General features: G+C 36.9%; 2 protein-coding genes across 3 annotated transcripts; one reads left to right on the top strand and one right to left on the bottom strand.

Annotated features, from left to right (window-relative positions):
• Positions 1 to 312: 312 nt before the first annotated feature.
• On the bottom strand, positions 313 to 2,910 carry LOC130054957 (uncharacterized). The gene is made up of 2 exons (XM_056166088.1): positions 2,899 to 2,910; positions 313 to 1,017 (listed from the first exon to the last, which is right to left on the bottom strand). Exons 1-2 carry the CDS (start codon positions 2,908 to 2,910, stop codon positions 313 to 315), a joined length of 717 nt encoding a protein of 238 aa, XP_056022063.1.
• Positions 2,909 to 6,707, top strand: LOC125650292 (chitin deacetylase 7-like). Of its 2 annotated transcripts, none has more exons than XM_048878465.2 (2): positions 2,909 to 4,612; positions 4,889 to 6,707. In XM_048878465.2, the coding sequence occupies exons 1-2, from the start codon at positions 3,280 to 3,282 to the stop codon at positions 5,203 to 5,205; spliced, it is 1,650 nt and encodes a 549-aa protein (XP_048734422.1). In that variant the 5' UTR covers positions 2,909 to 3,279; the 3' UTR covers positions 5,206 to 6,707. The 2 variants fall into 2 exon arrangements, with proteins under 2 accessions (XP_048734422.1, XP_048734423.1); XM_048878466.2 differs by having other exon boundaries at positions 2,910 to 4,612; positions 4,774 to 6,707.
• The last annotated feature ends 17,191 nt before the right edge of the window (positions 6,708 to 23,898 follow it).

Genomic DNA, 23,898 nt, shown 5'->3' on the forward strand with positions numbered 1-23,898 from the left:
GTCACACTACACTATGTGTATCATGTCCACTCTGTCACAATACATCCTGTGTATCACGTCCACTCTGTCACACTACACTATGTGTATCATGTCCACTCTCACACTACATCCTGTGTATCATGTCCACTCTCTCACACTACACTATGTGTATCATGTCCACTCTGTCACACTACACTATGTGTATCACGTCCCCTGCTTTACCCAACTCTATTTGTATCAACGTCTATTTGTATTATCTCTACAGTCAGATCTTCCTAAATTATGTATTAGGTCCACCGTCAGATCAAACTATATGATATCAGGTTCACTGTCTCACTTGACTTTCTGTGTGTAAGGTTCACTGTCTAACCTGACTTTCTGTGTGTAAGGTTCACTGTCTAACCTGACTTCCATTATGTAAGGTTCACTATCTAACCTGACTCTCTGTGTGAAACGTTCACTGTCTAACCTGACTTTCTGTGTGTAAGGTTCACTGTCTAACCTGACTTTCTGTGTATAAGGTTCACTATCTAACCTGACTCTCTGTGTGAAACGTTCACTGTCTAAGCTGACTTTCTGTGTATAAGGTTCACTATCTAACCTGACTCTCTGTGTGTAAGGTTCACTGTCTAACCTGACTTTCTGTGTATAAGGTTCACTGTCTAACCTGACTCTCTGTGTGCAAGGTTCACTGTCTCTCCTGACTTTCTGTGTGAAGGATTCATTGTCTAACCTGACTTTCTGTGTGTAAGGTTCACTGTCTAACCTGACTTTCTGTGTATAAGGTTCACTGTCTAACCTGACTCTCTGTGTGCAAGGTTCACTGTCTCTCCTGACTTTCTGTGTGAAGGATTCATTGTCTAACCTGACTTCCTGTGTGTAAGGTTCACTATCTAACCTGACTTTCTGTGTGTAAGGTTCACTGTCTAACCTGACTTCCTGTGTGTAAGGTTCACTGTCTAACCTGACTCTCTGTGTGCAAGGTTCACTGTCTCTCCTGACTTTCTGTGTGAAGGATTCATTGTCTAACCTGACTTTCTGTGTGTAAGGTTCATATTGTCAGACATTACTCTATGTACATCACATCTAGTGTCTAACCTGTCTCTGTGTATCAGGTCCACCGTCTGTTTATGTAATGTTACAATAATAAAGAGGTTGACAATTTGAATAAATTAACAAAATGCACTCTAAGCAATCGGACGTGAACGTATAAAAATGACATTTGCTGACAGACTAGTCCGGTGAGACCGTTACACCTTTTGGTTTATTATCCAAACTTGTCATTTTCCTGTCTCGGCCCAGCTTTTTGTCAGCTTCCTGAGTGGGTGTTAGTTGATAATTGACGAATGAAAATTCCACTATATTTTATAGTATGTAGATGTCATTTGATTGCCTTATTTGTTTGGGCATGTGTAAAACAGGAAACGGTATACATGAAACCTACATCCGTCCTGGTTTTACAGGTAAGTGATTCTCCGAGGTTGCTTGAAAGAATCGAGAAAGAAAGAAACAAAGACTTTCCGAAGTTCCTTAAATAAAACAAGGATTTTCTATTTTCCGTTCTTTGTTTTTAATGTTAGATTTAAGTTTTCGATTTCATAGAATTCTAAACTAACAACATTTAAACAAACTATCATTTCATAGAATTTTAAACTAACAACATTTAAACAAACTATCGTTTCATTAGAATTTTAAACTAACAACATTTAAACAAACTAACATTTCATAGAAATTTAAACTAACAACATTTAAACAAACATTTCAAAGAATTTTGAACTAACAATATAGAGTTCTCAGATCACTCCTATTTAACCAGCTATCGCCAGCCATCTAGAATCCATGGCGTTGGTTTTCAGTGATCTCGTTCAACTTTCGTTTAAGATTTTCATGGCTTTTTTAAAAATGTGAATTTGAGTATTCCGTACTGTACTTTAAAAACCAAATGGCGTGTTATAGTAGGCGTTGACACGATGAAGAACCCTGATTACATTGTATGGAGCTACAGCATGGGTCTCATTGCTGACACTGGAACCGGTGGTCGTTCTCTCGGAGACGTTAAAAAAACAAAATTAACCCATCAACCCAAAACTGAAAAAATAAGCGAATTTAAAGGAAAAACAAAAGTTCTGAATAACTAAAGTTTCGATTAAAATGATAAAATTAATACTCTTGTTTCGTGTTTTACTAGTTAAAATGTGTCTCTGTCGTTGACAAACGACACAATTAAAAAAGTGGCACTTTTATCTGACACGACATTTACGCTACCCACAGAAACAAGCACTACCAGGACGGAGGAACGCAAGTGCACGCGAAGTTTTATCAACCCTGAAGTTTTATCAACCCTCAAATGGCCATTGAAAATACCAAACACGTCTTCTAATCTTAAAATTTATAAAAACATGTATTGTGGCAAGAAAAAAATTGTATTGATGTCCATATGATATTTCATCTTTTTTCCATTTTATATGCAAACTTGAAAATTAATCTCAAAAATAGAAATATCCTCAAAGCATTTGAAATAGTCAGGAATAATTTCCTACACATTCCGTGATTGACACTATTTAGATTCCTCTGTTGCATCATTACAAATAATACAATATGTACATTGATTAGATTGAATGTTTGCGACTGGAAGAACACAACTTTACGACATTCTACTCAATCTCATTGTGTCAAAATATAACACTAAACAGCTTTGTTTTGATCATAAACGGAATAGAAATAGAAGTTGAATTATTCATTTCCGAATCATAAGTATAGCAATTTAACAAATCCTTGTATTCATTACTGAACAATTAATTATCTTCTTTGCTACCGTAGAAGAGCATTTGAGTCTCCATTAATTTCATTCAAGCAATTACAAAAAGCAATTTATTCATGGATCTTTCAGTAAATGTTATAAAAGGTGACGCGAGTTACTGCTGTCCTCATTTTACGTTGTGACAGGGAACACCGCGCCGCTAGGCATAGAATATTACCATACATACGAAGCGCTTCACCTGACAAGAGTCCTGCCTTCTTCATAATCGGACTACAGGTGACAGGTGAATATATTCAAGTGTCTGTTCCTATCCAACGTCCAAAGAGATCGGTCGGGCTAGTGTGGACCTAAGATTTTATATGTATATATATAAACACACACATATATATATAGATATATAGCTTAGGTCTTTTCTTTTCTTTGTTGGCCTTTGTGAATAAAGGAATGAAGCCGGGAGATATATCGAGCCAATGACTATTGTTTAACCGTGAACTAACTAATGCACATTTTGAACTTTCACTGAACAAAATATTTCGATAATGAAAATTGTTCTTAAACTTGCTGTACTGTGTGGAATTTACACTGTTGTAGAGCTGTTAAATCCATGCGTGGAATGTCAAAACGACCAAACCTGTAAAGCTCCAGACTGCTTCTGTTGTCGAGATGAACTTAACCTCCCTATTCCATTAAAGGACACACCACAAATTGTGTTTTTCACTTTTGATGACGCCTTAACTGATGCAGCCTCGAAATTTTACAGAAAGCTTTTCAACGAAACGCGACTGAATCCAAATGAATGTCCCATATCGATGACCCTATTCATTTCACATCAAGACACCATCTATCGAAATGTAAATGATTTCTACAGAAGGGGCATGGAGATTGCTTCTCACAGTGTGACACACAGACATATGTCAACATCAAATTTTCTGGAAGAAGCAAAGAAACAAAAGAGAAACCTGGCCAAGTTGGGCGGTGTACCAGAAGAGGAGATCGTTGGATGGAGAAGCCCGTTTCTGGAACCCGTTGGAGATATGCAACCTGAAAAACTCAAAGAGTTGGGGTACTTGTATGATGCTACTCTTACTTACAGTAAACGAAAGTTGACCGATAAAGCACCAACACCTTTCACACTTGATTTTGGCTGGCCCTACGACTGTAAAGTCAAACCCTGTCCTAAAAGGCGCCATTTAGGATTCTGGGAAGTACCGGTCGTGTCTTTGTTGGACTACAAACATTTGTATGATTGTGTTTACGTTGATGGATGTAATAATCCACCACCGAACGAACCTTCCGCTTACCAATTTCTCATGGATAATTTCAACAGTTACTATACAACATCAAGAATTCCTTTTGGAATCAACATGCACTCGTCCTGGTTTTACATTGCAGATAGATTGAACGCCATGGACAGATTCATCAACACACTGCTTAAAATGGACGACGTCTACATTGTGTCTGTTGACAAAACAATCAGATGGCTTCAAAATCCAACCCCGCTGAGCGAATTACACTCTTTTAAACCATGGAAATGTGATCACTTGAAGGATAGACATCAAGCACACACGATGACAAGAAACGGCAGGCATAACATGAGATTATCACCAGCTGAAACACAGCGGTGGTACATCCAACAGCGTCTGCGACAAATTGAAGAAATGCGACGAGAAATTGAACTAAAAAAGCAAAGAGAATTACAATTACTACAAAGACAATCTAATTTTGTTAACAGAGCGTGGTGGTCGCCTCCACAGAGACACCAAAACAATATTCAAAGTCCTTACACAAAAGAAATCCCAAATGCACAAGCTCTTGCGATCCCAGCGCAGAAAACAGCACAGGAACCAACCAAGACGGAGAAAACCGTTTCAAGTAAGTTGATTAGAAGATCACATGGCCCAAATGGGGAGCACAAATCAAATCGAAACAAATCATCTACAAATTCAAACCTAACAGATAGGGTGCAAATATTAAATCAAAACCTACAGAAACAAAGTTCTAGTATACAATCTCAATCTATTCCCTTTTGGCAGCAAGGGCAACTGGGATCTCGGCGATTGCCTGAGGCAGCTTTCCAGAGTAACTCCCCTTGGTGGAATAAACCTATACCTTATGTACATGATTTTAAGTATATGGTTGCTTATTCAGTTACAACGAAGCCGCCATCCATAACATCACCAAAGGCAACATCAACGGCATCTCCAACAACTACACACAAACCAACTCCACCAAGAATCAGAGCAGGAACTGATTTACTTACAGAAAAGCAGATCCTAGAACAGCAACGCAGACACCGATTCATTCTGGAACAACAGAGGATAAGGGAAGAGATGCAGCTTCAGCAACAGAAACAAGAGCTAAGAAAAAACGAAGAAGAGTCGTTTCTAAAACAACAGAAAACATCAAGAAATATACCTCTCTTAGCTTGGAAGGAATTCATTCCCTCGTCTTCTAAACACCGATGATTAGAATGAAGATTAATCTTGTTTCCTGCATAATTCATAGAGGATATATACAGGTGATCAACCTCAAGTGCTTTCATAGTCAAGTTGAATCGTGTGTATGTTAGTAAGTGCCTTGTCAGCTGCTATAACATTCTAAGTGACATACACTGAGTTTATGTGATTGGTTAGAGATTCCAGACACTCTACACTGTTCTATGTAGTTGATAGTAACTGTTTTCATTTACAAATGGTATATGTGAATGTGAATATTTTGTACCTTTTTGGTGTACAATTTCAGTATGAATATTTTGATCATTCTGTTTTGGCAGAATTTAATTGATTATTGATTGTCATTTATATAATAAGAGCTGAAGTCCTGTAAAATGATGAATAGTATCATTGGAATACCTTCAAAGCAAGCGCTGCTAGTGTAGCGAGCTCAAAAGATTAGGACAGGAAAAATTGGACTAAACACATACATCCGATGACCTTTTAACATAAAAAAAATCGTATAATCCTAATGACCGTCCTTTTTTTTTTTTTTTTTATCTCGCCGAGTCACATCTCGTTGAACCGAGATTATGAACTGAAGTAGACTTTCACAATTTCATCCTAGTGTGGTGGTCCCCTGCACAATGCGGACTGGTATGCCATATTAACCTTACTGCATAACAAAATGTAATATGGATCATAGCTGGGGCAAAACGATAAATGCAACGTCATGGTCTGGGCCTATGTGGTGACGTCATAAAACAAATGTTGCAGTGGCGGATCTATAATTCCTTGGTATACCAGGTGATGTGAAACATGATGACAACCCCTTTAATTGTCTTAGGGTTAGTTTAACAAGGCATGCACGCACGCCTTAAAAATATGCCAGTTTACTTAGTTACTATGACAGAGAAATTGTACTTAGTTTATGAAAAGATGTAATTTTAAGCTTGACATTAAATGATCGTGATCAGCTTGATTACTCATGTGTTTCTGAATGAATCTCAATGTATAGTTACCGATCAGAAAAATAGGCGATCGGAATGTTTAACATGAAGCAATCTTGAATGTATATTTATATACAAAATGCCATCGCTGAAATACTTAATCAGTGTGTTAACGATAATGATTCTGTACACTAGGATGTGGTTCTAATTTGCTCAAAACAAAAATCAATGATGACATAAAATCTAAGGATTTCTATGAAGAATTTTTATCCTAATTTGCGATCTTCATTACAAAACATTCGTTTTTGTGGGGTTTTTTTCTTTTCAAACAACATTTAATGTTTGAGGCTATGTCAGGCGCGCATAATTATGAAGGTAGGGAGACCAATGGTCAGACCCCCCGACTCGGCTTGGTAGAAAATATAGATATACTTGAAATGTGAAATATGTGCCAAATTAGAATTTTTTATGTTTTGAATTGGTTTCAATTGTGGGTGTTTGAATACTGAGCAGATGACGGATTGTAATAGTGCCAAACTTCTATTTACAGAAATTGTACTAATAAAATATTATAACACCCCTGAATTTGATTTTATGACGCTTACTTTTTGACAGTGTTATTCTAGTACGCAAAGCAACAAATGAAATAAGTGCATGATGTATTGTCATTCCTTGCTTAGGTTTGAATCTCGTTAATTACTTGTCATTTTGTTACAAGGCGCTTTTACAAAGTTCATCACGAAAAGAGCAAAGTTTAATTACTTATGATAAACGAAACAGAACAATTTTTGTTGAAAACAAAATTTGGATAGTCGCATTTCTCTTGAAATTCAGCAACTTATACTTGGCCAGTACTCTTACAGTCTCCATTTGGTCGGCACTCTACAGTTAGTACTTGGTTAATACTCTACAGTCAGTACTAGGTCGGTACTCTACAGTCAGTACTTGGTCGGTACTCTATAGTCAGTACTTGGTCGGTACTCTACAGTCAGTACTTGGTCGGTACTCTACAGTCAATACATGGTCGATACTCTACAGTCAATACTTGGTCGGTACTCTACAGTACATGTACTTGGTCGGTACTCTACAGTCAGTACTTGGTCGGTACTCTAGTCAATACTTGGTCGGTACTCTACAGTTAGTACTTGGTCGGTACTCTACAGTCAGTACTTGGTTGATACTCTACAGTCAGTACTCGGTAGGTACTCTAACATCTGTACTTGGTTGGTACTCTACAGTTAGTACTTGGTCAGTACTCTACAGTATTTGGTCGGTACTCTACAGTTAGTACTTGGTCGGTACTCTACAATCAGTACTTAGTTGGTACTCTACAGTCAGTACTTGGTCGGTACTCTACAGTACTTGGTCGGTACTCTACAGTCAGTACTTGGTTGGTACTATACAGTCAGTACTTGTTTGGTACTCTACAGTCAGTAGTTGGTCGGTACTCTACAGTCAGTAGTTGGTCGGTACTCTACAGTCAGTAATTGGTCGGTATTTTACAGTCAGTACTTGGTTGTTATACAACAGTTAGTACTTGGTCGGCACTCTTTCAGTCTGTACTTGGCCGCTCTTTGCACAGTGTTGCACGATAAGTTTACCTGTAAATGAAAGCGTGCTCTCTTCAGATGACACGAGGAAACGCAATTTAAATTTCAAATTACTTTAAAATCACAATATCATCATTTTCTAAGACTAAGAGAAAGCAATTTGTTGAAATGGATACAAAGCTACACCATATCATTAGTTACTCCGAAAGAAATGGATAAATATTTTGCTGTATCTTCCACGTCAAATTTTATGACATATGTAATTTGTTTTGCTAGTGTTAGCTATTAGGGAAACCACCGGCAATGAACAATTCTTCAACCCAGTTGTTTTGTGCTAGTTTTGACATCATTTTACGTAAAGCATTAAAATGTATCTATTCTTAGGGTGATGAAATGCTAGATTTGATGATATTGTTAACATATGCTTAGTATTTCTTACATAATTATAATTTTACGATCTTTTATCGCGTGAATAAAATCGATATAGGTAAAAATTCGATCAATGAACTTTTTATCTTCACAATTTTGCCTCAAAAATGTAATTAAAAAAAACAAACAAACAAAAAAAAACATTTCTGGTAAATTGCAGAGCCTCGCTTGTGTTTGTTGTACATAACATATGAGGCGCTTTGTGCAATGAGCCCCCTTAATAATGTTGAAACATCATTAAGCGTTACAGATGCGAGGATTAATGTTGATTGATCGATTATTGTTTAGCGTACCTCTCGAGAATATTTCACTCGTATGGAGACGTCACCACTGCCGGTGAAGGGTTGCAAAATTTAGGCCTATGTTCGACGCTTATAGCCATTGAGCAGGAAGGGATCTTTATCGTGCCACACCTGCTGTGACAGGGGTCCTCGGTTTTTGCGGTCTCATCCATAGGACCGCCCCATTTCGTCGCCTCTAATGACAAACAAGGGGTACTGAGGACCTATTCTAACCCGGATCCCCACGGGATTTACAGGCGACGGTTAATGATAAAGCATATGACCAGGCTTCTCTTGAATGTGCAAATTTATTTCGGGGATCTGTTTTTCCGGAATCCATCTGTATGAACATATTAGACCTTGCACTAAATATATCTAGGCTACTTCCTTCTGGGAATATTCCACGCGACATGTTGTCTCCATCATCCATACATTTGTTTTCTTAACTCAGAGCGAGGCTGATATGAATTCTGACGTTGATTGTGTAGTTCAAAAAGGTAATAGACACTACCTAAAATCGAACTCAAGAGAGTTCCACTTAAGAAAAATATTCAGTATTTAGAACATTTTTCGTCCGGAAAAAGATGTGTTTGGACCCTTTCTTGCATGGCGAGTATGCATAAACGTCTGAATCATCGAGACTTCGATATAGAGTGCAATTAGCAGCAGAACTATAGATCTCTGAGAAAATATTGGGACAGATCAGAGAGCTACAGATCCACCCCTTATAGTAAATAAATTAGATATAAAAAATATTCTAACATATTTTTTCCCCTATACTTGTGTCCAAACATACTTTCAAATATTCATTAAAGACCCATACGACCGGAAAATTCACAGCTTTTTTTTTTGCGTTCGTTGATTTGGACACTGCCGTGACTTCCCTATCAACTACATTACCGCCACATCCCTATCAACTACACTACCGCTAACTACTTATCAACTACACTACCGCCATCTCCCTATCAACTACACTAACACCACCTCCCTATCAACTACACTGCCTCTATCAACTACACTACGCGCTATCACTACACTGCCACCACCTCCCTATCAACTACACTACTGCCACCTCCCTATCAACTACACTACCGCCACCTCCTTATCAACTACACTACCACCATTTCCCTACCAACGACACAACCGCCACCTCCCTCTCAGCTACACTAACACAACCTCCTTATCAACTACATTACCACCATCTTCCTATCAACTACACTACCGCCACCTCCCTATCTACTACACTACCGCTACCTCCCTATCAACGACACTACCGCTACCTCCCTATCAACTACACAACCGCCACCTCCCTATTAAGTACACTAACACCACCTCCTTATCAACTACATTACCACCACCTCCCTATTAAGTACACTACCGCTACCTCCCTATCAAATACACAACCACCACCTCCCTATCAACTACACTAACACCACCTCCTTATCAACTACATTACCACCACCTCCCTATCAACTACACTACTGCAACCTCCATATCAACTACACTACCGCCACCTCCTTATCAACTACACTACCGCCATTTCCCTATCAACGCCACCTCCCTATCAACTACACTAACACCACCTCCTTATCAACTACATTACCATCATCTCCCTATCAACTACACTACCGTCACCTCCCTATCAACGACACTACACCTATCTACTACACTACCGCCACCTCCCTATCAACGACACTACCGCCACCTCCCTATCAACTACACTACTGTCACCTATCTATCAACTACACTACCGCCACATCCCTATCAACTACACTGCCCCTATCACCTACACTACGCCTATCAACTACACTGCCGTTACCTCCCTATCAAGTACACTACCGCCACCTATCTATCAACTACACTACCTCCACATCAACTACATTGCTCCTATCAACTACACTACGCCTATCAACTACACTGTCGCTACCTCCCTATCAACAACACTACCGCTACTTCCCTATCAAGTACACTACCGCCACATCCCTATCAACTATACTGCCCCTATCACCTACATTACGCCTATCAACTACACTGCCGTTACCTCCCTATCAAATACACTACCGGCACCTATCTATCAACTACACTACCTCCACATCAACTACATTGCTCCTATCAACTACACTACCGCCACCTCCCTATCAACTACATTGCCCCTATCACATACACTACGCCTATCAACTACACTGCCGTTACCTCCCTATCAAGTACACTACCGCCACCTCCCTATCAAGTACACTACCGCCACCTCCCTATCAACCACATTACGCCTATCAACTACACTGCCACCACCTCCCTATCAACGACACTACCGCCACCTACCTATCAACTACACTACCGACACCTTCCTATCAACTACATTACCACCATCTACCCATCAAGTTCACTACCACCACCTCCCTATCAGCTACACTGCCGTGACCGTCATCTCCCTATCAACTACACTGCCGTGACCGTCATCTCCCTATCAACTACACTGCCGTGACCGTCACCTCCCTATCAGCTACACTGCCGTGACCGTCACCTCCCTATCAACTACACTGCCGTGACCGTCACCTCCCTATCAACTACACTGCCGTGACCGTCACCTCCCTATCAACTACACTGCCGTGACCGTCACCTCCCTATCAACTACACTGCCGTGACCGTCACCTCCCTATCAACTACACTGCCGTGACTGTCACCTCCCTATCAACTACACTGCCGTGACCGTCACCTCCCTATCAACTACACTGCCGTGACCGTCACCTCCCTATCAACTACACTGCCGTGACTGTCACCTCCCTATCAACTACACTGCCGTGACCGTCACCTCCCTATCAACTACACTGCCGTGACTGTCACCTCCCTATCAACTACACTGCCGTGACTGTCACCTCCCTATCAACTACACTGCCGTGACCGTCACCTCCCTATCAACTACACTGCCGTGACTGTCACCTCCCTATCAACTACACTGCCATGACCGATATTTGTAGAAATGTTGTTCAATTGGACGCTACATCGTCAGATATATACCAATATATCAAATGATATATACGAGGAATATTTGGATAAGAACTTTACTCATAGGGCTATATCTCTAGTAAATGTGGGAATCTATACAGCAAGTTTCGTATCAATTCCTCAAAGCTGCATATAAAGTAGTACAGACCGACTGACGGACCTTGTAGAAAACCTAGTTTTACCGGTAAAACTTAACTGATTGATTCAATGATGTTTTACACAGAGTTAGCGATATTTCAGCCTTATTTTGGTGTTCATAATATAATTATAATAATATGGTAGAATTCAAAAGTGATATTTTGAAAAATCGTGGTCATTCGTTGTTAATTTCACATATATCCAAGATAAAGAACCAATCAAAATGCGCTATTATTTTCTTAATTGATTGTGAAATAAATTACTTAAACTAACATATCACGAGTCAGGTTTGTACAAATTGTCTTATTATACGTCTGGAGACTTTAGCATGCACATAATAAATAACAGTACTGACAGGCGACTCTCCTCTCTGACACCTATGAATATGTATATGTCAATCTGCATTGTATATGTACACATAAACAAGTAAATCAAATGTAGATCTGGGAATATAAGGGTCATAAATTTAGGATATTAGAGAAATTACGAAGGATTGTAGGAACGTAAACGTGAAATATACCAAGATATCACGTGATAAGATTTCTACTGCTGACACGTGTCTATTTTAAGTTGGTGATGTTTGTCATTATGCTAAAATGAAACTGAATTTGTATGTATATGTTATGACTTCAGCAATTATCCACATGGTTATCTCCTACTGGTATGGTTATTTCATCTGATCTGGCTGAATAATCAAGAAATGTCTTTCTGTTTTTGAAACTGATTAGTGCAATTTATATCACGTCATATATTTGCATACTTGTCATTCTTTTGTTTGTCAGAAGAATGGACAAATGTTTTAAAGAAAGTATGCTCTAACATCGATTTGTACGCAACTTCAATCTCCTCAATTCTTTAAAGCGATACACAACCTTCGTGGAACAAAATTAGCAAAGAGAATATCTATGTCTAGCGTCAACTCAATTTAGTATAGTTGTCGTTTATATGAGATTTGCATTCTGGACACTATATAAAAATTTCATTTTTTTTAATTGATAAAGCAGATCATCAAAGAACATAATTATGCACGAAGCTTTCCACAATACGCATTTGCGATGTACATTTAATGTAATTTATTAAGCATCATGTATAACATCAACTGTCTTGCAGATAATATAATCTAGCTTGTTAATATGAAAATTACTTCATGAAGCATGACTTTCTCATTATCTACCAACGACATCTTATTAAATGTTGTGACACTAAGCACTTGACGCAAGGGATTTTTTTTATGCCGTTTTGGTTTAAACCCAGAAAAATACTTTAATAGTTACCATAAAGGTTTTAGCCGTTTTACAATGCATTTTGTTTGAACAAGAAAAAAAGCAACCTCAGATCAATACTATTTGTTTTGTGAATATCGTTTAACAAATAACACATGTTAATTACCGTATAATTTGGTTGTCACTTGATGTCAAATTGAAAGGTATGTGCTTTCGTTGAGAAATACAATTTAGAAGACATAATATTATTGCTCTGACAGATGTTAGAAACAACTTTTTAAACTACTTGTATTATGAGATATAAAAACCAATAGAAACATGGGGTATTTGCAAATTACTAGTACACCATGCTTATATATATATTCTATAATTAAACATCCTTATTCCTTAGATTAATCATATCACACAAATGCTACAACTCTTATGGCATGGAATCACACAGATCTTGTAGAAATCTTCTGTCAATAACATATCAGGAGGTGTTAAACTTCATTCAGATGCAGAGTAAACATATCCAAACCATTCTTGAAAAGGCATATTCCAGATTGAATTTACATCGAATGTAATTCGTAAAACAATAATTAATGTCAAATTAAATTGGAATGTAATTCGAAAAACACTAATCAATGTCGAATTTACTTCGAATGTAATTCGTAAAACACTAATTAATGTCAAATTTACTTCGAATGTAATTCGTAAAACACTAATTAATGTCAAATTTACTTCGAATGTAATTCACAAAACATTAATCAATGTATGTTTTCTTTTATCCGTACCCCGTTATAATATGCTGTTGTTATTTGGGACAACTGCACCGAAAGAGATGCCAAACTACTAGAAAACATTCAAGTAGAAGCTGTTAGGAAAATTACAGGCTTAACATATAATTCTCCTCCTCCATGTCTATATGAAGAACTAGGATGGGATCTTCTTAGCACTTGACGAAACATTCACAAACTAGTATTATTATTTAAAATAATAAATGAATACTCGACTCAATATCTTGAAGATCTTTTAGAACCCTATATTTCCAATCATCACTCATAAAATGCCAATAACTCCTTTAAGATTCCTCAGATATATGGACAGTTTTCTTCCATCCATAGTACAATTATTTAACAATCTTTCGGAGAATATCAAAAATGTTTCCAATGTTTCAATGTTAGATAAAAAAATTTGTAGGAGTAGTATTGAATATTTCAATGTTGGTGATAGACACATAGTCAGCTAAGAAATAGAAGTAATTTGAACTCTAATCAGACTCCTCCGATTGTAACAAATGGGATACACCTTCTAAGAATGCGAATCATTTCTTCTTCGAATGCCCTGTTAATTATAATCATAGTCATGAACTTCTTCATGATATAAATGCAATGATGTCGAACATCGATACAACATATAAAACGGCATACATGTACATACTTCTTATAGGCTATAAGTCTGCTGCTCAATCTCATCAATTCTTGAATAAGTATTGGTTAAATAAATAGCAGGAGCTGCATTTCATTTCCGGCATTATGTTCAGTATTTCCAGCATTTTGAACTTTCATTTCCGTCATTTATTTAATTGCCTTTTTGGCATGTCCGGCATTTTTAGAATGCTTATATATATCCGGCAGTTAAATAGCATCTCTTCCGTAAACCAGGTAAAACCTGTCCCCTCCCCAACACTTTTTCAAAATTAAAACATTACGATATATACAAACAGCACTTATTAAAAGTTTTGCATGATTTAGAACGTCAACTTATCCTACATGTATTTGTCCATTTTTACAATAGTTTCCTTAAAGGACAAACAAAGCTTATTATTTGGATATTAATGATTTGTCTTTTAAGATTTATGTACAAAAAGTACCCATTTCAATTTTACTGACGGAAAAGTACTATTTGATGAATGCCGGATATGAAAAGTATCAAATGTCAAAAATGAAATGTTGTAGCATATTTTATTTAAACAAGAGGCCCACAGGCCTTATTGGTCACCTGAGTATTCGTTAAAAGTATCACTAGCCTCAAGGGCTACTAAATCTAGAATAATTTCCTGTTCCGCAGTCAGCAGCAGTATAAAATTAGATAAGTTCTTTTAAAAACACAAATTAAATTACCCTCAAAGTGCCCATACTAATGACAGGAATTACATAATATGTTATATAACACTATGACTTTTTTGGAGCCGCCCTAGAGTCAAAACTCTGGGGTTGCAAAATTCACAGTTCTGGTATAATCCTTTCTACTTTTCCTATATATGGAATTAGTTTTTATATTGTCTCAGCAATATTAAAGAAGTATTTCAAATGATATACATTTTTATCACTATGGCCATTTTGGCACCACTATATATCTATTTAGTTTCAATTTAGTATGGATTTTTAATGTTAAACTATAAAAACAATATGCCAAGTTTGGCCCCGTCCTGGAATCAAAACGTTTTACCCCGAGGATGATGACTATGCATTTAGGTTTTCTTACAGATGTGCGTTTGTAGAGATTTTTTTTTTTAGAAAATTGGTAAAGAAACATTAAAAAGAGGAGAAGAAAAACGCTGAAAAGGGAAGAGAAAAGCGTTCTTATAATGCTTTTCTTCTTTCAAAACTCTACACGCCTAATGGTAATTAATTTCACATCTCAAACAGGGTTCATGAAAGTATCACTCGGACGTAGAAGTTTTACCTTTAAAGTGGGGATATTAAATAGTTTTTGATGAAACAATTAAGAGTAGGAGGTTAATTAGCTTTTGATGATGCAGTGCAGTTTTCGCACCGTTTACAAAGTGAACACAACTGAAAACTACGATTAATTTAATTAGAGAGATGCCTTTCCACAAATTTTCATCGTCATGAGAATATGCATGAACCCAATGAACCTACGTACATGAACACAAGTACCGTCTCGTTAAAGGTGAAAGGTTTAAGAAACACCGCCTCATACAATGAAATAAGAGAAGTTGCATGCTCTAGTCCTACTGACATAGTGCTTGTAATTGTGTCACTGTCGTTATACGTCAACACATTCTGTGTTGTTTTTATCATCTTTTTATGAGCAACTGACCATCGAATCAACCATATCCAGCACGACAGCGATCCATCACACAAGCTGTAGTCTATAAAGAATGAGATTATTGACCCAGACATATTGTATCATAAAAATACATCATTCTCCGTCGAGCTTAATTGCAGTTTTTTATTGAAGTGATGATTTCCAGATCATGGCAATGTATGTCCACGTCAGTGCAGTGACATTATTTATATATTTACTTCAACATCAGTTTTCAAATATATACTGTGACGGTTTGGTTTTAGTAGTTATAACTCGTCATGACATTTTTTCGAGAAATATAAGTAATACATCTAAACAAGTTCACAAATTATCTCCAGCAATCTCAAAATCATTTTTAGACAAACTCGCAAACACTGCAGGTCATCGTCTTTAATCCCGCCCACGTTCTAACACAATTAACCAATAGAAAAGGTTGAAAGCAACAAATATTTACATACGATTTGACGATACCAATTTCAAAGTAACACATCGTAGAATCACACACAAGTTATAAGACGATGGAACTGACGTATTTAGAGGGTGGTTATGGGAGTTGACCCTCCATTGATTGAACTAACTGTAAGCCATTTTGCGGTCTTCAACTCTCCATTTTTTCTGGGCCGAAGAGATATAAACTTGAGTTGTATGGCTAAAACCACAAATAAAATGAACACAGAACACCCATAACGATATCATACGTTTCTAGGAGAAAAAGAAAACCCTGGTAAGGATGGGTTCTTTTCATATTCATTGGACGCTTTGAGATGTGACATTTTGTGCGCAACAACTAAAGAAATATACATTTTTTGACACAAAGAAAAATGGGTGATGCAGTTCCTGTTTTGTGTCAAGGTCACAATTTTCCCATGCCATCGCATTAGAGAAGAAATGAATTGTACAGAATAGTGATTGGTTTTAAAGTTATGTTTTAATTTGCAACTTAAACACAATGTATGAACATATTCTTTAAGTTTCGCAAAGCAGAATTGATCAACACTGGTAAATTCAATAAGATACAAAGTAGACCGAATTTCCTCTGATAAGTTTTAGATTTCTTTTTCCACATTGATAACTCTTTTTTTATTCATTTTTTGTTTTTACTTTTTCACAACTGTGATAAGATGCATATCAAATATAGAAAAATTAAGGGTGTCACTGTCAGAATATACAAGAAAGAACTCGGAAAATAAATTTTTTTTCAATTACCGCCGAGTTCTAGAGGGAGCATAGGTTGTTATGAGTTCCTGCAGATAGGATGGAGCCATGTTGTTGACTGTTTTATACACTAACACCAATGTTTTGAAGATGACTCTTTGCAGAACTGGCAGCCAATGGAGAGAGCGTAGTACTGGTGTAATGTTGTCATATTTGCGGGTGCCTGAGATGATTCTGGCTGCAGCGTTTTGGATGGATTGGAGCCGCTAGATCTGCTTTGATGGTAAGCCGCAGTAGAGAGAGTTGCAGTAGTCCAGCTTTATTGTTATGAAGGCATGGACAACACATTCCAGCGATTCCCTGTCCAGATATCTCCTGAGCTGGCTCAGGTTGTTAAAGTGGATGAAGGCACCATGGTCATGGTAAATTTCAGATATCCTGCACCCCTGGGGCCTTAGGGGCGGGGCAAAAATTGACCAATTTTCAAAAATCTTCTTCATCAGGACTACACGTGTAAGAAAATCTAAATGCATCGTGGTGTAGAGCAGGAAGATCTTTACCAAAATTAAATTTCATGATCCCCAAGGTAGAGGTACAGACCCCAGGGCAGGGTCAAACTTGACATATAGTGTTTATGTGTGTAAAACACTTAAATAACATCTTCTGTACCGGTAGTGCTATTGATACTAAATAGATATTTAGAAAGAATAGGTAGTCCTTTACCAAAATTGTAAATTTGACGATCGCAGGGGTAGGGGTTTTGGTATCAGGATGGGGCCAAAATGGTCAATTATTAAATGTGTGAACAATTGAACATTTTTAACTTCTTGATAACTACTATTCCAATTCCTTTCAAATTTGGTATGAAGCATCTTTGAGACAAGGAGGACATAAATTGTAAATTTCAGGACTCCTTGGGGCTTAGGGGCGTGGCAAAAATTGCCAAAATTTGACAATTTTTCAAAAACATTCTCTACAATTCCATATTTTTAAAGGGACATGGACACGCTTTGAGCTGAAAATTTTCACTTTTATTTCTCAGTTTTTAAAGTTTAGAATGCTTAATGAAGGTATTTCTAGTGGTTAGCAAAAATTTGAATGCCAGTTGTCGAGGTACATGGGAGATACAGAGCTCACAATTCTTTGTTATGTAAACAAGGCTCGTGCCATGATTTTGGTTACATACGTTAAAAATACAAGTAAAGGTTCCTTTAAAGCAGATTTTTAAATTTACAAGTTAATTCTGAACAAAATTAAATAGTTTCTAGTGTTTAGCACATCTCATTTTGCTTTAAACATGCTATTTTCTATAAAGTAATTTATATGTAAACCAAAACATGGCACGAGCCTTGTTTTGGTTGACCTATAGAAATACTTTAGTTAAACATTGTAAACAATAAAAATGGAAAAATAAATTGTGAACATTTTCTGCTCAAATCGATCGTGACCATGCCCCGTTAAGAAAAAATAAATGCGAGGTGATATAGGCGTAGTGATATAGAGCAGGAAGGCCTCTACCAAAATTGTAAATTTCATGATCCCCGGCGTAGGGGTTCTGACCCCAGGGTGGGGCCAAACTTGGTATATATAGGTTTTTTTTCAAAACATGTAAATGATATCTGCTTTAATGCTATTAATACTAAATTGAAACTATATGGGTATTTAGAAGGAGTAGGTAGTCCTTTACCAAAATTGTAAATTTCATGATCCTAGGGGGTAAGGGTTTGGTTCCAGGGTGGAGCCAAAATTATTATAGTAATTATTGTCTTTATCATTTGAAGGACTTTTTAAAATACTGATACAGTATAAAAACTAAATGCATATTTAGAAAAAGCAGAAAAGATCATGTCCTAAAGATGGTGAATTTCGCAGCCCCGGGGTTTTCACTTTAGGGTGGGTCCAAATTAGTGAGATCTTTTAATGCTGATACATATATTATGCAAATCCTTTCATCAGTATATGCACTTTTGAGGGCATTGAACTTTTAAGAACATATCTTGTTTTATACTGTTGCTGAATATTGGAAGTTAGCTTAGATATTCAGAACATGATAGTTTTTCTAGATTTCATAGCCCTTGGAACTAGTGATACTTTTAACTAGTACTCAGGTGACCGATAAGGCCTGTGATACGCTGCAAAATATTGGGACAGATTGTTTGACTGATTATGTGACGCTTTTTGTCGTGAAAAAGATTTTTAAAGGGTCAAAATACGCCCTTTTCATTTCATATCCTTCACATCCCCCCCTTTTTTCATGCTGCTTTCGTATAAGAAGTGTAATAAATTGAAGTGCAATTGACTAAATTCATAAGATTAAAAGACTATCCTTTAAAAGACTGAATCTGAATTGACATACATACATTGTATGACATCAGGCAGAAATGAATTCATACGGTAACCTTTTTTGTGGACTAAGCTTCATTTGTAAACTGTCAAACAAAAGACCGTTGTTTCGTGTTTTGCCAGCAGACTTATAAACCAGTTGATTCGTTCACTTGTTATGTCACATCCGCGTTTTATGAAAATTAAAACCCAAACGTGTTTTCGACCGTTGTATAATAATTCATATTTTCTTTCTCTTCATTTTCCGCAATATGAAGTTAAAAACATGACTTTAAGGGGTGAATTAGTAATATGTGTCACTTTTGTTGTATTTGCATTTGTATATGTCAACTTCATTTAAAAGTTACATGCTAATAACCAGCAGTTGTGTGTACATCTTACAGGTGAATTCAGTCAGAGTTTATTTTGCTGTATCGCAATGTAATTATTTTACATGTTAAAACATCAGTCTGATGCATTAGCTTGCCGCATTATTTGATTGAATGCCTAGGTCACTGCAGAAACTGGCAAGGGTAAAGTGCGTTACCCTAGTCCAAAATAGCGACAGGCAAATACGCTTCCACTTTTTTCGTGAAATATTGATGTTTTCTGTCTTGAGTTCTTAATTCATTTTGTACCAATTACACAGGTATTGTTAGTTCAAATGCTGTCTGACGAGTTAGACCGTTCTTGGCACACTGATTTTGACAACGGATTACTCCGTTTACCTGATCAAGATATAGGCTCACGGCGGTAGTGACCGGTCGACAGGATATGCGTACTCCTCCTAGTCACCTGATCCCACCTCTGGTGTGTCCAGGGGTCCTTATTTGCCCAACTTTCTATTTTGTATTGCTTATAGGAGTTATGAGATTGATCACTGTACGTTATCTTCACCTTTTTTAAAATGCCCATCTGGAGATTTTATTTAAATTGCACGTATTTAACAAGGAAACTCGAAGTTTTGCTGCAGATTAGGTTTAAGTTTTGGACTGTTGATGCACGATTTTCGTAAAGTTTTTTTTTTCGCGATTAGGGTAAAGTTATTTATCGTACATTCAAATATGCAATGTTTTTATTTTTTACTTATATTGAACTGTAAAAAGCAGTTTATGCGAATAGAGTTCATTAGATGTACGTAGAGGTTGAGGTCTTACATTCAAATAATCTTATATAATGCTGACTGGCTTGATATTAGAGTGGAACTTGTTGTTTTCAATAATGATAATTTCCCCTTTGCCACATCGATTGTAAACTTTTTTCCATCTTTTTTCAAATGAATAAGAATTCAAGTTGCATATAATTATAAAATCTTACTAATTTTTAACGGTATGTCATATTTTTCATTTCATATCCGTTATTTTTTGTCATATGGGGAATATAATGTATTCATTTATTAATCTGTCGTGAAATTTACATTTTCCTTGGTGTACTGTATTGCATGTACATGTAAACTCTCTGTGAATGTCACCAACATAAAATGCGTTTTCCAGGAGGACAATGGAGATCACAAACAAATACGTGTATCTTGCAGATTGTAACTCAGCTCATGGATGAATGCTCAAAAATGAACAATAGAAACAAACAAAATTGAACGGTAGCATTAGAGAGACGATAGTATTATTTTGTTTGAAGGAAAAGGTGTGGGAAAGTTCGATTAAAGTGAATTTAGAAAAGACGCATGCGTCATACGGGGAATAATCCTTATTGTAGGGATGTGAAAAAGTCAGACTAGAAAAGGATACAAGAGTTATCCATCTTATATTTCATAACAAACCTAAGTCTAACCAGTAAAAATGTTTTAGCACACTGAAACTGATGTATCCCCTTCCATTTCCATAGTTTTTAAAACACATTTTTAGGAATTATCATTCAAGTGGAAAATTAAGTCTTACGGTACATAACATTCGCCTATGTGTATATGTGCTTCAAAGAAGGAACAGTGTAATCTCAGCGAGATTCATCGAGAGTAAATATTTGGACTGACGCCTCTTCTCAACACTGAAGAGTTCCGATATACTATTTCATGTGTGTAAATACAAAACTTACTGATTGACAATTACTTTGTATAAAAATTAAAAGCAATAAAAAGAAAACTGTGTAATATCTAATCAATCTATTTGAAGGCGTCCTAAACTATCAGAACTCTTCTGTGTTGAAAAGGTAAATATGAAATGGTGGCCGTTTCCAACGGCTTCGAAAATAGCCAACTTGATTTACGGTGGAATTTACACTATGTAAAGGTAAGAAATGCATGTTTTATTGTGATGGGGAGTTAATAGGATGTCTAAGGCGAAAAGTTGAAGCGGACAAGAAATTCAGTTTAACCCATTTTAATCGCAATAAGCTGCCGAAGTTCAGGCAAGAGTTCCCGAATCGCTTTGTGTGACACAGGTCTGAGATTCGGAAGAGGCGTCAGTCCAAATATCCAGCCTCAACGAATCTCGCTGAGATTAGGAACAGTGTTGTGAACACATGATAGTAAATTAAACTTACCAACATACCAGATATCAAAGGCCTATTTCAAAAGACAAAAAAGTTAAAATGGTCCAGACAAAAAAGAATGCTAAAAATTCTATTATTTGACCTTTACATAAAAGGTTAGGGTCAAAGGTCAGCAAAAATGGCACGCGGCACACTGTCAACACACATACCAAAAATTTATGGTTCGGACAAAATAAATGCTTAAAAACCTCTACATAAAAAGTCAATAACAAAAGTCAGGAAATAAAAATGACACGCGACACACTGTCTAATCATGGTATACCCATATATCAAATACCTACCCCCATATATTATTTGGTCTTTACATAAAAGGTCAATATCAAAGGTCAGCAACAATACCACGCGACACACTGTGATATCATGGTATAACCACATACCAAATATCAAAGGACTATGTCAAAAGACATGAATGCAAAAGTTGGATCCAGCAACATGCATTATGATAGAGCAATGGGAAAACATGGTTGTGGCTGCATGAATGAAAATGGTGAAAGATTAGCAAAGTTCTGTACCACAGATAACTATGTCATGGGAGATACCCTTTTTCCACATCGTGACATCCATAAACTTACCTGGTATTCTCCCAGCCTTAAAGACAAGAACCAGATTGACCACATCATGATAAATGGAACCTGGAGACGATCTCTGCTAGATGTAAGAGTCAAAAGAGGTGCTGATATAGAGAGTGACCACCATCTAGTAACTGCTCTTATCAAACTGAAACTTCGAGGGACTAAGCAAGTGAAAACAACAGTTAGACGTTTCGATATTGATAGGCTCAAAGATACCAGAGTCAAGAATGAATTGTCCATCCAAGTCAAAAACAGATTTCGAGCACTTCAAAACCTACCACAACTAGATGAAAGAGACTCCATTGATAAAAAATGGGAAAGAGTGGCCGATATATACAGAAAAAGCAGCAGTGAAAAATGTATTCTACTCTACCAAGCCCTTATCTTTGCTCTTCACGAAAATATTAACAGCTGTGAAGGAGAAACTTCAAACTTACTGTGCGACTACATATGCCAGAAGTGGTGTTAATCAAATGTGGATTCTATAAAATTCTAAAGAACTTTTAGTAAACTTGAAATCGCAGAATTTTTCCCAAATCAATAACATTAAAACCTATGACTTTTCAACACTATACACGACCATTCCTCACGATAAATTAAAGACTAGACATTTTGACATCATAGACGGTTGCTTCTTCGACAAAAACGGAAATATTCATATCTAGTGATCAGTCATTCAAAAACTTACTTTGTTAAACACCACTCTGATTCCACGCACAAGTACTCTGAAGTTGAAATAAAAAATATGCTAGAGTTCCTCATTGACAATATCTTCGTGGTCTTTGGTGATCAGGTCTTCCAACAGTCTGTTGGAATTCCCATGGGCACGAATTGTGCTCCTTTGTTAGCTGACCTGTTTCTATATTTATATGAAGCAGAATTTATTCAAAAACTTCTACTCGAGAAGAAAAAATCTCTCGCTGTGGCCTTCAATTTGACATTTAGATATATCGTTGACGTTTTGTCTATTAACAATAATAGCTTTCATTCATATGTCGATTTGATATATCCCTGTGAGCTCGAAATAAAGGACACCACAGAGTCGTCCACTTCTGCTTCATACTTAAGATATTTTATTGAAAGTAGACATTAACAGCAAATTGACAACTCAACTGTATGACAAACGGGATGCTTTCAGATTCTCCATCGTCAACTTCCCATATTTATGTACATGTAGCAATATTCCATTATCACATGCATATGGTGTTTATATATCTCACCTGTTTCGATATGCAAGATCTTGTTCTGCGTATAGTCAGTTTTTAAATCGAGGTAAGCTACTGACAAACAAGTTGATGGTACAGGGGTTTCAACAGTCTCGATTGAAGTCAGCATTTCTCAAATTCTATGGTCGTTATAACGATCTAGTTCGTCAATACCACCTCGCATTGGGTCAAATGCTGTCTGACGTGTTTCATACCGATTATTAAGCCGTTCTTGGTACACTGATTTTGACTGCGGATAACTCCGTTTACCTGATCAGGATATAGGGCTAACGGCGGGTGTGACCGGTCAACAGGAGATGCTTACTCCTCTTAGGCACCTGATCCCACCTCTGGTGT

Source organism: Ostrea edulis, chromosome 5, assembly GCF_947568905.1.
Source record: "Ostrea edulis chromosome 5, xbOstEdul1.1, whole genome shotgun sequence".
NCBI classification, from domain to species: Eukaryota; Metazoa; Mollusca; class Bivalvia; order Ostreida; family Ostreidae; genus Ostrea; species Ostrea edulis.